General features: G+C 38.9%; 1 protein-coding gene across 1 annotated transcript in view; it reads right to left on the bottom strand.

Annotated features, from left to right (window-relative positions):
* The window catches only part of LOC122177487 (amyloid beta precursor protein), a 201,524-nt gene that overhangs the window by 6,538 nt on the left and 181,121 nt on the right, over positions 1–13,865 (bottom strand). The window contains exons 14-16 of the mRNA XM_042866899.1: positions 13,442–13,495; positions 4,722–4,822; positions 1,557–1,703 (exon numbers count right to left, since the gene is read on the bottom strand). Coding sequence (XP_042722833.1) covers positions 1,557–1,703; positions 4,722–4,822; positions 13,442–13,495 — 302 coding nt within the window. The remainder of the gene's footprint in view (positions 1–1,556; positions 1,704–4,721; positions 4,823–13,441; positions 13,496–13,865) is intronic.

Below are 13,865 nucleotides of genomic sequence, written 5' to 3'. Positions count from 1 at the left end.
TTGCCACATCATTCCATGAGGAGAAATGTACCTGAAATTCTAAGGCCTTACTGCCACAATGATATGTGCTCATTCAATGTCTGGTTCAGGGCTTTGGCATAAGAAGCTTCCTGATGTATTTCTGTCGTCTCTAAACTCAATCAGAGGAGGGTCTCAGCTGAGGCAAACCCAATGAGCAGCTGTGAGCTTCCTTCCACCACCTCTAGGTGCCAGCTCAGCATGAGCTCTGTTCTGGTGCTGTGCTGCACCCCCAGGAATGCTGCTTTGGCAGCGAAATGCACTGATTCTAACCTCACACCTCAGCTGACATATAACCATTGGCAGCAGAAGTCAGTGGTTTAAAATTAAAACTGGTTTGAATTTTCTACAAGATGGGTTGGAAACTGTCATAGGGAAAGTCAAAGACAAGATTCTTGCTTGCTGTTCTCAATAATTTGATCCAAAATTCTGTATGGTTTGCTGTATGCTCCAGTCCCACCCCAAACTATTAGTGCTCTTCCAGCTACATCTCTTTAGGAGGTCTCACACCAAACAGGCAATAACTAACATGGACATAGAAACATGCAAACACAGACTTAAGACAAAGGTTAACAAATATTTTTAAGACCCTTCAATGCCCCAAATTATGGTCTATACGCCTTATGAAGTATGTATGTATACAGGAAGAACCAATCCAATGTTCATTTGACTCAGTCTGAAACCAATGTAACTGCTGACAAGAACAAGACCTGGTTTCAATCTAAAATTTAAAATACCAGTTTTGGAAGATAAAATCCTAAGCATCTCAAGTGCTGATACAAGTATTACCCGCAAATCAGGTACTGACACAGCAAATTGATATACAGGTATCGATATACAAGGGGAAAAACACTACAGGACTCCCCTTCTGGGTCTTACAATTTAAGTTTTACTCTGTAAAGAGATTCTTTCTTAAAACCAAGCAACATAGGAGGCATTTTATATGCCTGTAAATTGACCAGAAATGTACTTGGTAGGTTGGGAAGACACGTGTGTTTTCATCTTTTAAATCCCAGGTAGGAGTGTTGTATTTTATTTGTGTTTCTCAAATCTATGTGCTTCAGATTACTCATAAATCAAAATCTGCTTGTGGCAAAGGTAAATCTGGTTTAGAGAACAAAAAGCAATGAAGCATCTGTACAGAGAAAATTCTTGTAGCATAAGCACAATCCGCAGCAGATCTACCTCATACATTTATCTGCAAAGTAAATGAAGAAAACTGGTGCATGAATTCCCACCAACAGTAAAAATAGATTTTTCCTCTTGTGCAATATCTGATGATTAGCTACTGTAACATTTCCTATACGATCAACTTTTTCATTATGAGGTGACTGGTCTGGTACAGTTCCACAATAGATTTTTGTGGTTTTGCATCCAACTTAACATGGTTTATACAAAATGAGGGAATTAAATTCCTCTGTGCTAGATGCAACCTCTCAGGCTGTGAGCGTAAGGCCAGCCAAAGCAGAGGTTTCTTTGTAAACACATTCTGACTGCTGTACATGTGACACCACTTGTGCTTGGTCGTTGTCTCTTACCTCCACAACCCCATGATGAATAGATGTGTACTGCTTCTTCTTCAGCATCACCAGAGTAATGACAATCACTGTCGCTATGACAACACCTCCCACCATTAGTCCAATGATGGCACCTTTGTTTGAACCCACATCTTCAGCAAAGAACACCTACAAGGAAAAATAAAAGACAGGTAATAAACACCTGAGTATTTGGTTAACTTCTCCAGTGAACACAGCAATAAAAAGCCTCATGGAGTATCAGTAAATAAACACTGCATATAATCTGAATTATTCAAAAGTGGTTCACTGTACCGCAAAGCCCTCATAGTTGGAGAAGATGTACAAAAGCAATTTGGGAAAATTATTTGGCCTTTGGTGTAGTACTGTGGCTAAGGGGAAGGCTCATCTCCAGTTCTCTGCTTTGAATGGGACTTAATGACAACAGAAATGTGAGTAGTGGCTTTTTTGGTAAGCAGGTGAAGATGATTGCAAAATGGCTGATATTCTTGTAGAGAGCTGACCAAGGAGCGTACACATATCTTTATATTAAGAATGAAGATCATGAAAGTGTTCATAAACTTGTTGGATTACATCTCACTTCAGTAAGGGAGCAGGGAAGACCTGCAGTATAACAATAAAACTGGCATGCAATCAGCTGGGAGAAAATTCTCACAGCAAAGGGACAAGGATCCAGCAAACACAGCATACTGATCTAAGTGACCAGGCAAGGGGCACAGCAAGATTTTGCAGGGCAAAGGAGAATGAGCTACACCCGGATGGAGACAATACTCATGTGTGACCTACATGATGTGACAGTCGCGTGGAAAACAAAGAAGATTCACTTGAACTGTATGTACTGATAAGGGAAATCAGCAGACAGCAAGACGCTTTACTACGCATTTAGTAAGACTGGCTGTTAGCAACAAGAGCAGATATGAAATGTGAGCAATTGTTTTCACTGTTCCCTTTTGTATTCAAAATAAACACTGGATTATTTTACGTTTGTGTGTGCTTTTGTCCCCTTGTCAATATTAGGCTTTTATTATTATTATTTTTACAAAAATGGGCAAAAAGGATTAGAGAATAAATTACATTCACAGAATTGTAAGACGACCTCACTCTGAAAGACTAAATACTTTGACAAGTATTTAACAAAAATACAGAGGAAAGCAGGAAACCAGCTGAGAATTATAATGAGCTGTATAACATTTGCAGTCTTTAAGAAACACAATCTTCCTCAGAGAGGTATTAAAACAGCAGTATAAATATTTATATTGTTCCTAGTTGTAAGCAAGAAATACATTTCAACAAAGTTAAGAATTCACTACAAAGTACACACAATAGACAGCGTTAGCATAAGTTGATGTGAAGTAATAATTTCTTCTCCCAATTTCACCTGCACAGGAACGGAAGCCTTGCCATGCTATTTCAGTGCACTGCGAAATGCCCCAGCTAATGTATACGTGCAACAGAGGAAGGCCTTAAGCACTCTGAGTCATGAAAATCAATTTAACGTTCTGCTAAAATGTGAGCACCCACAAAGGAGAAAATAACTGCAATTTCAGAAGTTTGCATGTAAAATACAAAGCTGAATTCAAGGCAATATCCTAAGGAGACAGTAAATCTTTCCAGGGCAAAGAACTAAAAACAGATGAAAGAATTTTCTGCTTACTGCTTTTAAATTAAAGCTAATGGAGAAGGGGATCAGCTAGGATATGGCATGCAGTAAATAAGCAGTGTGCTCCAGTACTTCCTCAACAACATCAGACTCCTTCCTTGGTCTCAATTGAAAAGATAACCTAGAGAACTGCTTACTGATTTTTAAATAACGGCTGTAGCTACCAGCAAGAAGCACAGCATTAAATGCTTTAAAAAGCATGAAAGGTCCCATTTTAAGCTTGACACAGATTGCACAAGTGCATCAAGTGCATGGCCTGCAGTGCATTCCCCATCAGCTACCACAGGCAGGGAAGCTGGTAGCTCCAAAAGGCCGCTATCAAACCACTTAAATGCTAAAGATTGCTGCAGGGAAGTGTATGTGATGCAGGATCAATAACTAACGAACAAGTGTCTAAAAATGCACTTCTGCAGGCTGCTTCCCTTCAGTAAACTCACACGGTATTTCTCCATCAAGATGTTTAAGTCATCTGAGCTAAGCACGCCAGAATCTCCCAAATTAGCGCTAATGCATTTTGGATTAGCTCATCAAACTGGGAATTCTCAGTTCTCAGCATCAAAGAGACAGCAGAATATCTTTTCACACAGTGATTGCCTAGTTCAAATGCAAATCTGAGTCCCATGTTAATTTTAATTTTCAGCACTACTTAGCTTTAAGAATATATTAAGAAAAAAAGCTTTCAAGTTTAATATGATACTGAAAGTCACAGAACTGAAATCTCATCATGTAATGTACCTTTACAAAAGAGGAAGCAGAAAAGTCGACGCTGCTGTACTTAATTACTTATTAAGGAACTGAAGAAAAGCTTTTAGAAGATGCTTATTCTTACTTACATTGAATTTGGTTGTTATTTTTGTACACTTAAGAAATGCAGTTCAAGGGAGGAATGGTATATTTATCCTATTTGCCCTTAATCTGTTAGTAATTTAATACAGCTTATGGAACCAAACGCACAGATGCACGAAGCTAAGGCAGCATCCTCTTATCCCAAGTGGGGGATCTTATGAGAAGTTTTGCTCCATGGAGTTCAGCTCCTCCATGCACTACTCCCATCTGTTCTGAGAGATCAGGAGTCTATTCCTGAATAGGAGCCACTCTATTTCTAGCTGCACCATGCTGTGTCTCCATGTGACTTATTTCGTTTTAAACTTACGTAGCATTTTCTTTCCCTGTGTCTCTTCGCTTCAGTTATGTGACAAAGGCAGATAGAAGCAGGACAGGTATTCCCCAAATACACATACGGCCACGTAGTGGTGTGAGGGCAGGAATGGCCAGGGTTTCCTCTTATGTAAGAATTACTGGCTCTTATTTTCACTACTGAAATTATTCCAGCTTTACTTCCATGTGTAGACAGAATCACTAGAATCATTCACTATTCACGTGAAATTATTTTGTTGACAGTTTCAGCGTCCACCCAACCCAGAGGAAACAGGGCCACAAGTGGCCCCCAAGTTCAGGAGCAATCAGCAATTCACAGCACACGTACAGAGCACCATTTGTTCACTCACCAGCTTTTGATGATGCACTTCATATCCTGAGTCATGTCGGAACTCCGCATCCATCTTTACTTCAGATACCTCTTCTGTTTTAACATTGGTCAAGCCAGAACCTGCATTGCAGCACAGAGACATTCTGTTAGAGTCATCATTTCATCGCACTCTGCTTACCTCCACCATTACAGGAGCAGAAGGCAATGGTACCATTCACACGGAAGAGGTGTGATGCAACGTGAAAGGGAACTGGGAGGAAAGTGAGGTACGTCTGACACATCAGTCACTGAGGTGACACAGAATGAGCTGGTAAAATTTCTCCTCTGTTATTGCTCCTTAATCCTCCGCAGCTATGCTGGTACAAGCATCAAAGGCTTTCAGTATGAAACACAGCAAGAGCTAAGCTGCCAGGGACCAACAAGGTCTCCTGAACTGGCTCACAGGATGCAGATGGATCTGCTCTGACAGCCTCTTTAGCCATGTCAAGCACATTTAGTGTTTGGGCTGAAATTATTTTCCTCCCTAAGCTCAGGCTGCTGTGAATTAAAAACACATACCACTAGTGTGAGGTGGGCAACCACATATATGTTATCTTCTTGCTTCCTTTGAACTTGTATCTTATATGCATATGCATATTTCAGTTTTCTTACCCATCTATTTCAAACTGCTCAGAATTGACTCCTGCCAAGGAGAGAACTTATCTCATGATTAGAATCATAAAGTAAAGCAAGTAATGACAGCTTGAAGAGATATTAATTGCAGTTTGCAGATCTGTTCTCCCCTTAGGTGCAATGGGAAGATGCTGTGCTTCCCTAACTGGGAAGAAGAGCAGGATTTTCTCTGGAAGGTAGTCTTTGGAGAGTGAGCCAGACTTAGAATAGCTGAACAGTGCATCCTTTCTGTGTACCTATGAATGTTCTGTCCCAGAAAGCTGGCTGTGGCTTGCAGAAAACATATGGATATTCACGTAGCTGGCTAACCCCCTTCTCAGTACAACTGATTGATATTTATATTGCTTGGAGGTCCAAACACTGCAGAAACATGGTGTTTATTACAAGTTATTTCCTCACTGTCCAATGTGATGAGAACCAATGGGTTCATATTCCTTGCCAGTATTTATTTTAGTATTTTACCAATCCCCTCTGATTCTTAGTATTTTGGGCTGATCATAAGCTCTGACGCAGAGGAAAAACCTCTTCTAAAATTCTTAGCAATACCAATTGAGTTCCATCACCTTTCCAGACTGTCAGTACAATCCTGAAGACTTTGATGTGCCAATGAGCTTCACAGTCTGAAGTAGCACTGAATGAAAGCATTATTCCCCCTTTATCGCCTTTGTGCATTTTTTTTTTCTCTCCATTAAATACTGACTTAGTTTTGTATTACGAGACAGTGAGAACCTTCCCAGGAGCTTCTACAGACTGCACTGACAATCTCACTCTGAGGTACTGATCTTGTTTTTCACAATAAATCATACAAAGGTTAAAACAAGAATAATCTTAACACAGTAGATTATTTATGGTTATTTTCTTGAGCAACCCAACTGCCCCATAAAAATCTATCTTCTTTATAAGGAATAGAACACTTCAAAGATCTCTTTTTTTTTATTTTTAAATTAAGCATCTGATTTTTGATGCCACATTACACTTACTGACAAGTATATTATGACACTTATACATAAGAGGCCATTTCTAAATGCAAGAACAGTGAAGTACTTAAGGAACTGCAGTTTGAAAACAAACCATGATGATCTGTCAATGAAATGGAAATGAAGGAAATAAAATCCACGTGGTGCCTGCAAAGAGATTTAATTGCCTATACCTGAAGCAGCCATGGTTAGCTTTCCAAACTAAGAATGTGATTTGCTCTTCTTTGTGCATTATCTAAACATAGCCCCTATACATTCATCAAGAAGTGAAGAAAATGAGAATACATATCTGGACACACCGAGGCTCACGCCTTCAAGCCCCCTGCTTCTTTGTTGTTAGGATTAAATGGGGGAAACAATAATGAAAAAGCGGTGTTTCACACAGTTTTAATTGCTCCCAGTGCTTGCTGCTGTCCATGGCCACATTGGCTGCTCCTTGGGTACAATGGCCATACCACCAAGTTTGGGAAACTACCCCAGAGGAAGGACTGGGGCAATTGTACAACTCAGTTGCTACAGCTGGCAAATTCACTGAAAATACTGATTTGAACGTATACATACATGTACATATTGGTGAAGAATCAACTTGAGTTTTGTAGAGAGAACCCCTGCTCCCGAATCTCTCTGATGTCATGAAGAGTTAGCAAGCACATGGGAAACAGTGATCTGCCTCAGAGGGAATCTCCATTTCCAAAAACAACTGAGAAGATCCCTTATCAAAGCTGTGGCAGAAGCCAAGAAGGGAAGAACTACAAAGGAAAGTCCTACTTGACTTTGCATAACCAATTAAAAGACAGGAAAGAAAGTGTAAATATACAGCCTTTTTTCACAATGGAGGAAGGTTACCAGCTGGGTCTCACAAGAATTTGTGTTGTGACACTTGTAGAAGTGATCTGGATAATGGAGTGAATGGTGCAGTGACAAAGTTTATTGACAAAAAAGAAAAAAAAAAAAGTCAAAGTAAATCCAGTTGCAAAGAACTGCAAAAACATGTTGTGAATTCTGAGTGTGCAACAGAAGTAAAAGGATATTTCATATTGATATAACGGAAAGTGGTGCACACAGGGACAAAAGGCCCTAACTATACATACACAATGGGCTCTATACTGGCTCTGTTCCACCCAGGACAGAGACCTTGGAGTCACTGTGGATAATTTTCTGTGAGCACTTTTCTCAGTAGCAGTCAAAAAGACAAAGAGAAAGACAGAAGTAATTATGAAGGAACAGAGAAAACAAAATGTCATTACACCACTATACAAATGATGCAACCTCCTTTTACATACGGCTATCAGTTCTGGACACTCAACCACACAGGAATACAGCAGAACTAGAAAATGTACAAAGCAGGGAAACAATCACTGGTACAGACAAGGAATCCAAGGTTCCTGGACAAGGAATGACTACACAGATCAGGAGTATTCAAACTGGAAAAAGACACTACAGACATCTATATGACCGTGAATGACAAGGAGAAAAATCTACAAGAAGTGATTCATTATTTCTCCTATGGAAGCACAGGACAGCAACACAGTTATGAAACGGTGGATTAAAAACTAACATAAGGAAGTGCAATGAAAAACTGGACTGTGGAACTCATTGGCATAAATAATAAGAACATTCAAAATACAAAAGAACAAATGCAAATAGGAAAGGTTCATCTAGGGTTACTAACAGTAACTAGGGTTACTGTTAGTGAAAATATGATTGCCAGTCCTGGAAGTCTGTCAAATGCTGGCTGCCAAAAGCTCAGTGAATGTGCTAGTAGTACTAAGGCCGAGGTGAAATCTCTGATTATTCTGTAGGCACCACTGCCAAAGGCATGATAATGGACTTGGGTACCACTGCTCCTGGGCTCTGACCACAGTTATTGGAAACAAGCTATGAGACCTTAGACAGTGCGGCCTCAGTTAAACAGAGCCTAACACGACAAGCAGGAATTACAGAAGCACCTCAGATTTATTTTTCAAAGGTAGCAGAAGGAAAAGCTTTAGAGTCTTTCTGAAAGTCTTACTGGAAGTATGTGATGCAAACAGCTAAGACCGCTGTACTCATTCAAATACAAAAGCCAACATAAAAGAAGAAAAATGGGAGCAACAGCCTCACTGCAAACTCACAACTAATGATAATTATTAGTGCTTTTTCTTCTAAATTACATGCTGTCTTTAGGGAGTTGCATTCCTAATTACTCCAATTTTAAAACGCTACAGTGCAGCTGGTAAATATTTTAACTTGCATCTTCTTAGTAAAACTGACAAAAACTATTTAGCTATCAAAACCAGAGTCTTAAAAGCATTCAGTAAAATCCAACAAAATGGGCTAGTTTATACTTTGATAAAATAAAACTGCAATTGTATATGAAGCAGAGTAAGATTTAGCTTCTTTTCTTGTTTTCCTCATGAATAACTAGGTTTGTTGAATAGTGGTCTTTTAATTATTTTGCCCTTAATTAGCAGTGTTAGCTGCTTTTAAACATATACACTTTATACATACGCATACATACACACTTGGGCATTTATGCACAAACATACATTCCAAACACCAAAAAGAGCAGTGTATATAAGCTTAACTGTTCCTTGCCCTTACAGGAAACAAACAATAAAACATGGAGTTAAAAACCACTCCAAAGGAAAAAAAAAAAAGCAAGGCAGCTGCTTTGAGGAACACTCTACTCTCACACAGATGAATTTCTGCTCATGTAAATCTCTATTTAAGCTTTAAGAAGGACAAGAATGAACATGGGCTACGCTGCCTGTGCCTGTGACCAATTCGCCAACTGGTTAAATGGCAGATTAGTAAGATTTTGTTCTGCAAAGATCTGAAACAATCTTAGCCATGTCCAAGGTCTTCCAGATTTAGAGTTAAAAATCAAACCTCCAAGTGAAGTACAGTAGAAACTGCCAGAATTGGATAGTCTCCATATAGAGGGGGGAAAAGGAGCACATTTTTAAATGGTTTGTGCAATAAAGATCTAAGCACAGAATTCAGAAAAATGTTTCACTCCATGCCCATTAACTACATTTAAGGAGTCTTAAGAGATTTGTTGAGCCAGAGCCTGTCATTTTCTAATAAAAAAATCCACAAAAGATTCTTATTTAGTAGCTGAACACAGTTGGTTTAAGAGCACTGTATTGAACTAACATCACTAAGACCAGAGAAAGACCTGGCAATTTCTATCAAGAAAATCATAAATAATTTCCTAAGCTGCTCCATGCCCTCACCTCATACAGACTGCAGCATATGTGCTAATGATTCTGCAGAGCAGTCATAAGGTTTGCAGAGCCTCTGCAGCTGTTCAACAAGTGAATATGATCCACCCTGAACAGAGCTATGGCTATTTTCTTTATCCTTGAACTTCAGAAAATCTGCTGCTATTAAGCAACATCCATTCTGATGCACATCTTTCAGTTGTTCCTCTATTCCTCTATTTTCCCCTGTTCCCACTGATCAGACCTGCTGAGTTAACATGAATAATAGGGAACTTGCATATAAGCATCCGGACATGTTCTCATAGACGTTTTTATATCTCTCTCTACATAAAGAGACAAAACAAAATTACCAATAATTACTCAAAATTCAGCTGAAAAAAAAAAAAAAAGATAAATTTTTATCCTGCAAAAGTGATGAGAAGGAAATAATACTGAAAAAACTCTCAGACTGTAAGAGGTATTCATATTACCAGCTCTTCCTATGGAAGCTTCCATGTTTTCAGACTGGACTGAGTTCTTCTAACTGTCTGCCTATATGAAGTCATTTCTAAATGGCAAGAAACATGCCATAAACCTCTTAACATTTCATGGTATATTAACAAACACAGCTCAATGATGACTGCTTAGTACATCTAGATATTTGCCTTCTCTTTGACCTTTTTATTCACTCTGTTTATTTGCTTCTCAGGAAGGAGATGACAGGAAATAGATTTAGGCATAACTGTTTTTGTTAACACCATTGTGAATTAGAAAGGGGAAAGAAAATGTATGGAAGCATTAGGCTTCCTTCCAAATGCCAATGTGAACCATTGCAGATGTTGTATCTACACTAGAAAACAGGGATTCCCCCTGAATTCAAGCTTCAGCTGCTGCTAGGCAAGGTGGAATGCAACAGAGATGGAGATTCACACCAATCACGCTTGAATCTTGGCAAACACTTTACACTTAGTCCTTTCCTGCTATGGATTGGGCAACTCTTCACATTTCCAGCCTTTTCTCTTACATTGCTTTATGGTTGTTGGTTTTTTTCCTCTTCTTTTTCTTTTTCTTTTCCTTTTTTTTTGTTTTTTTTTAAAGATAGAGTATTATGTGATGAAGTAACAAGACTCTAACTACTATAAATACTGCAAAGATCTAAGTACTTGCTCTGCTCATCCTTTCTGTCCTATGACCAAACAACATCTCTTGCAGGAAAGGGACAAATTTCATCTGTGTGATCTTGAGCTGTTAAGAAAAGTGTAGTATTTGTTGCAGTAATGACGTATGGGGCAGAAGAAGTAAAAGGTAGTAAAAAAAGGAAAAAAGGACGTGTGTTTGTACATTTGTGTTGGTCCTTCAAGAGGCAAGTTTCTCCAAGGGTTTTAAACACCCAACGCAACTAAAAAACATTCAATTGATCTTAAACCCAGGTTTGGTCTAATGCAGGTTGACACGAAAGCTATATTTTAGCCTTGAAGAAGCAGGGAACCACCTAGTTCACTTGAGCAAAACAATTAGAAGCTTGCAATGAAACATCAAGACTACAACAGCAAAGCTTTTGGGAAATCAACAGTAATGCAGACAATTAAAACAAAACAGAAAGTTATAAGCAGCTGTGAGTATTAATCTGACTCCAGGCCCTCTTTTAATACTTTTCCATTCTGTAATAATATCCTCATTTGTCAGACTTTTATTCCTGACGAATAGCTCCAAACTGTACAACTGACTACACTAAAAGTACAGTGACTGCAAAAAAACCCTCTTTTCCTTATTTAACCTTTAGCAAAGATGTGTTATTTTTAATTAGCAAGTACAACAAGTTTAAAGCACAGTAATTTTTAAATTGTCAGAATCTCCCTGTATTTCATGCTATTTAATTCACCATCCTTTTGCTTTCCACAATTGTTAGTTTATGACAGCTACTCAGACTGATACCAATTTTTTGTTAAACTGAAATTCTAGCACAGATAAGTTGCTATTAAAAGATGATGGAAAATCAGATGGGTATTTATAGTTTGAATTTGTGTCAGTAAGGACAAATTTGCAGAAGCTGGACATGGTGATTAAAGATATAAGGATGAAGGTCTACCAGGAATGCTGCATCTATTACAATATATTTAGCACTACTGTAAGATTCTTGATGCTGTGAAATTTGCAATGCAGGCACAACAGCCAGAGATTTCAACCTCTCTAGTGAAGTGACTATTCATCTTCACAGAGGAACATTCATGTGCATCCTTGTTCACCTGGAGGGAATCAATCTCTTTGCCAAAAGCAGAACAGCCTCAGCATCACTTAAACTGTGCTACAATGCAACAACGGCTGCAAAGGCCTCTGGATGATACTACTTTTAATCCATGTTCCTTCCATAATGCAGAACTTCCTGTATCTGCTGGAAATTTCAAGCCATGATGCCCACATGTTAAAATATTTTTACAGCTCTTCAATAGGCTGTCCTACACATTGACAATTTACCTCTCATAGAGAATGCTAGCCATACTCCTCACGCTGTTTATATAACCCCAACCAACACCAAGCTTTGACACAATGGCCTAAAAAATCCTGTTTCCTCCTGAAACTGGAGTGTGGCAGCATGAGAAAAATTCTGCCTCTAAAGAACTGACAGCAGCAATTTCCATCACTTGTATGTGAGGGGGGATGGTAATAGAGAGAGAAAGGAATAATTGTTAGCAGTAAATATGGGCCTCATAACAAGGGATTTTTCATGGAGATTGAAGGTTAATTATCACAAACTTGAATACTCGGAGAGCTCTGTACCAGGTTCCAGGTTCTCTTCACAAAATTAAGACTCCAAGCAAAAGTACAGGTATCAGCCTCCTAAAACAATGCTAGGAACATGTCATCTGGCCAGCCTCAATGTGCATCCCAACTGCTGTAACATATGGTCTTACTTAATTCCCCACTGTACCATTCACTGCAGCCAGTAAACATCAGCGAGTTATTGGAAAGTTTTAAACATTTTAAGATGTTGCCCATAATGCTTTCCAGTGGAAATTTGGAGGAAAGGGGGGAGGGGAAAAAAAAAGACAGATTGGACAGCTTGATCTCATCTGAAGAAAGAAATAACACAAAAAAAAAAAAAAAAAAAAAAAAAAAAAGTGACACTGAAATAATTTTGATTCTAAAATAAACAGATCTAATCTGTGTTGGAAAATAAACTGAAATTACAGCTTGTTTGTGCTTGCTCTAATCAGCCATTTCAAGGTATTCCTAAGTGGAGATGAGGGAAGAACAACCTAGAAAGCAGAAAATTAATAAGAAAAACAATCTTTTACTTTTGAGACCTGAATTTGTCCAGCAACTCTAAATGTTTGCAACCTGACTCAAGCTAGTCAGACTAGGAAGATACAGGTATCTACGGTACTGAGGGCAAATAATCACCTTTTCCTATACTATAATGGCATGAATAATTGTCTAGAGGTGCCTTAATTGAATCCAGAGGGACAATACACATATCAACTTTTAGATACCTGCAGTTATCTAAGACAAATGTCACTGAAAAAAAATATCTTGATGTCCCCTGGCATTCCTAAGTGATATACAGAAATCAGTCACAATTTACAAACACAGCAGACGTGCATTGAGCATTGGATGTTTCCGTCATACACTGCAAAACTGAAAGTGCTCTCTGCAGTCTGGCAGCTTACCAAGGGTGTCAGTTCTGGGCCCCACTCCTGCATGCACATGTACTGAACACCTGGGATACAGACAGCACTCACACAGTCCAGCAGGGTTTTGTGTGCAAACACTTGTACCAGCTGCTGGTTCGTGATATAGCATTACATTTAAATGGAGGGTTGTACCAAAGAAAAGGTGGTCATTTCAGCACAAGCAGACCATGCTGGGAAAACACAAGTTAGGTAAAAGTCATGCAAATTCTATACCTGGTCGTGTGGTGAGTCCTCTGTCTGCAGCTGGGCGGGCATCAACAGGCTCAACTGGGGAAGTGCAGACAAGAAACAAAGAAGTAAACAGAAAATAAGCAAAATGCATCAAGGTGATAAATTCAACTTTTGATCTCTTGGGATAGTGGAGGAGAGACATACTGCATAAAACAAGTTACAAAAGCAACAGCTAGAGAAGGTCTGCCTTCAACTAATGATGGAAATAAAAAGAAGAGATGCACAAAACTTCCAAAGAAAGCTCCACAGCTGTGTGTCAATTTTACATCATTTTTTGGTTACAGCTTAAAGCGAGAAACTATTGAGATCACAGACTTTCTGTCTGAAGAGTCAAACTGTATTCTTTACTTGCAGACATCTCTCAGTCAGCTGATTAGAAGTGGCAGCAAGTACTGACACCATGAGT

This window comes from Lagopus leucura, unplaced genomic scaffold, assembly GCF_019238085.1.
Source record: "Lagopus leucura isolate 7727_CA_CO unplaced genomic scaffold, USGS_WTPT01 Super-Scaffold_100001, whole genome shotgun sequence".
Taxonomy (NCBI): domain Eukaryota; kingdom Metazoa; phylum Chordata; class Aves; order Galliformes; family Phasianidae; genus Lagopus; species Lagopus leucura.
Note: the sequence above shows the minus strand (reverse complement) of the source record. Positions and strands in the feature narration are given on the sequence as shown.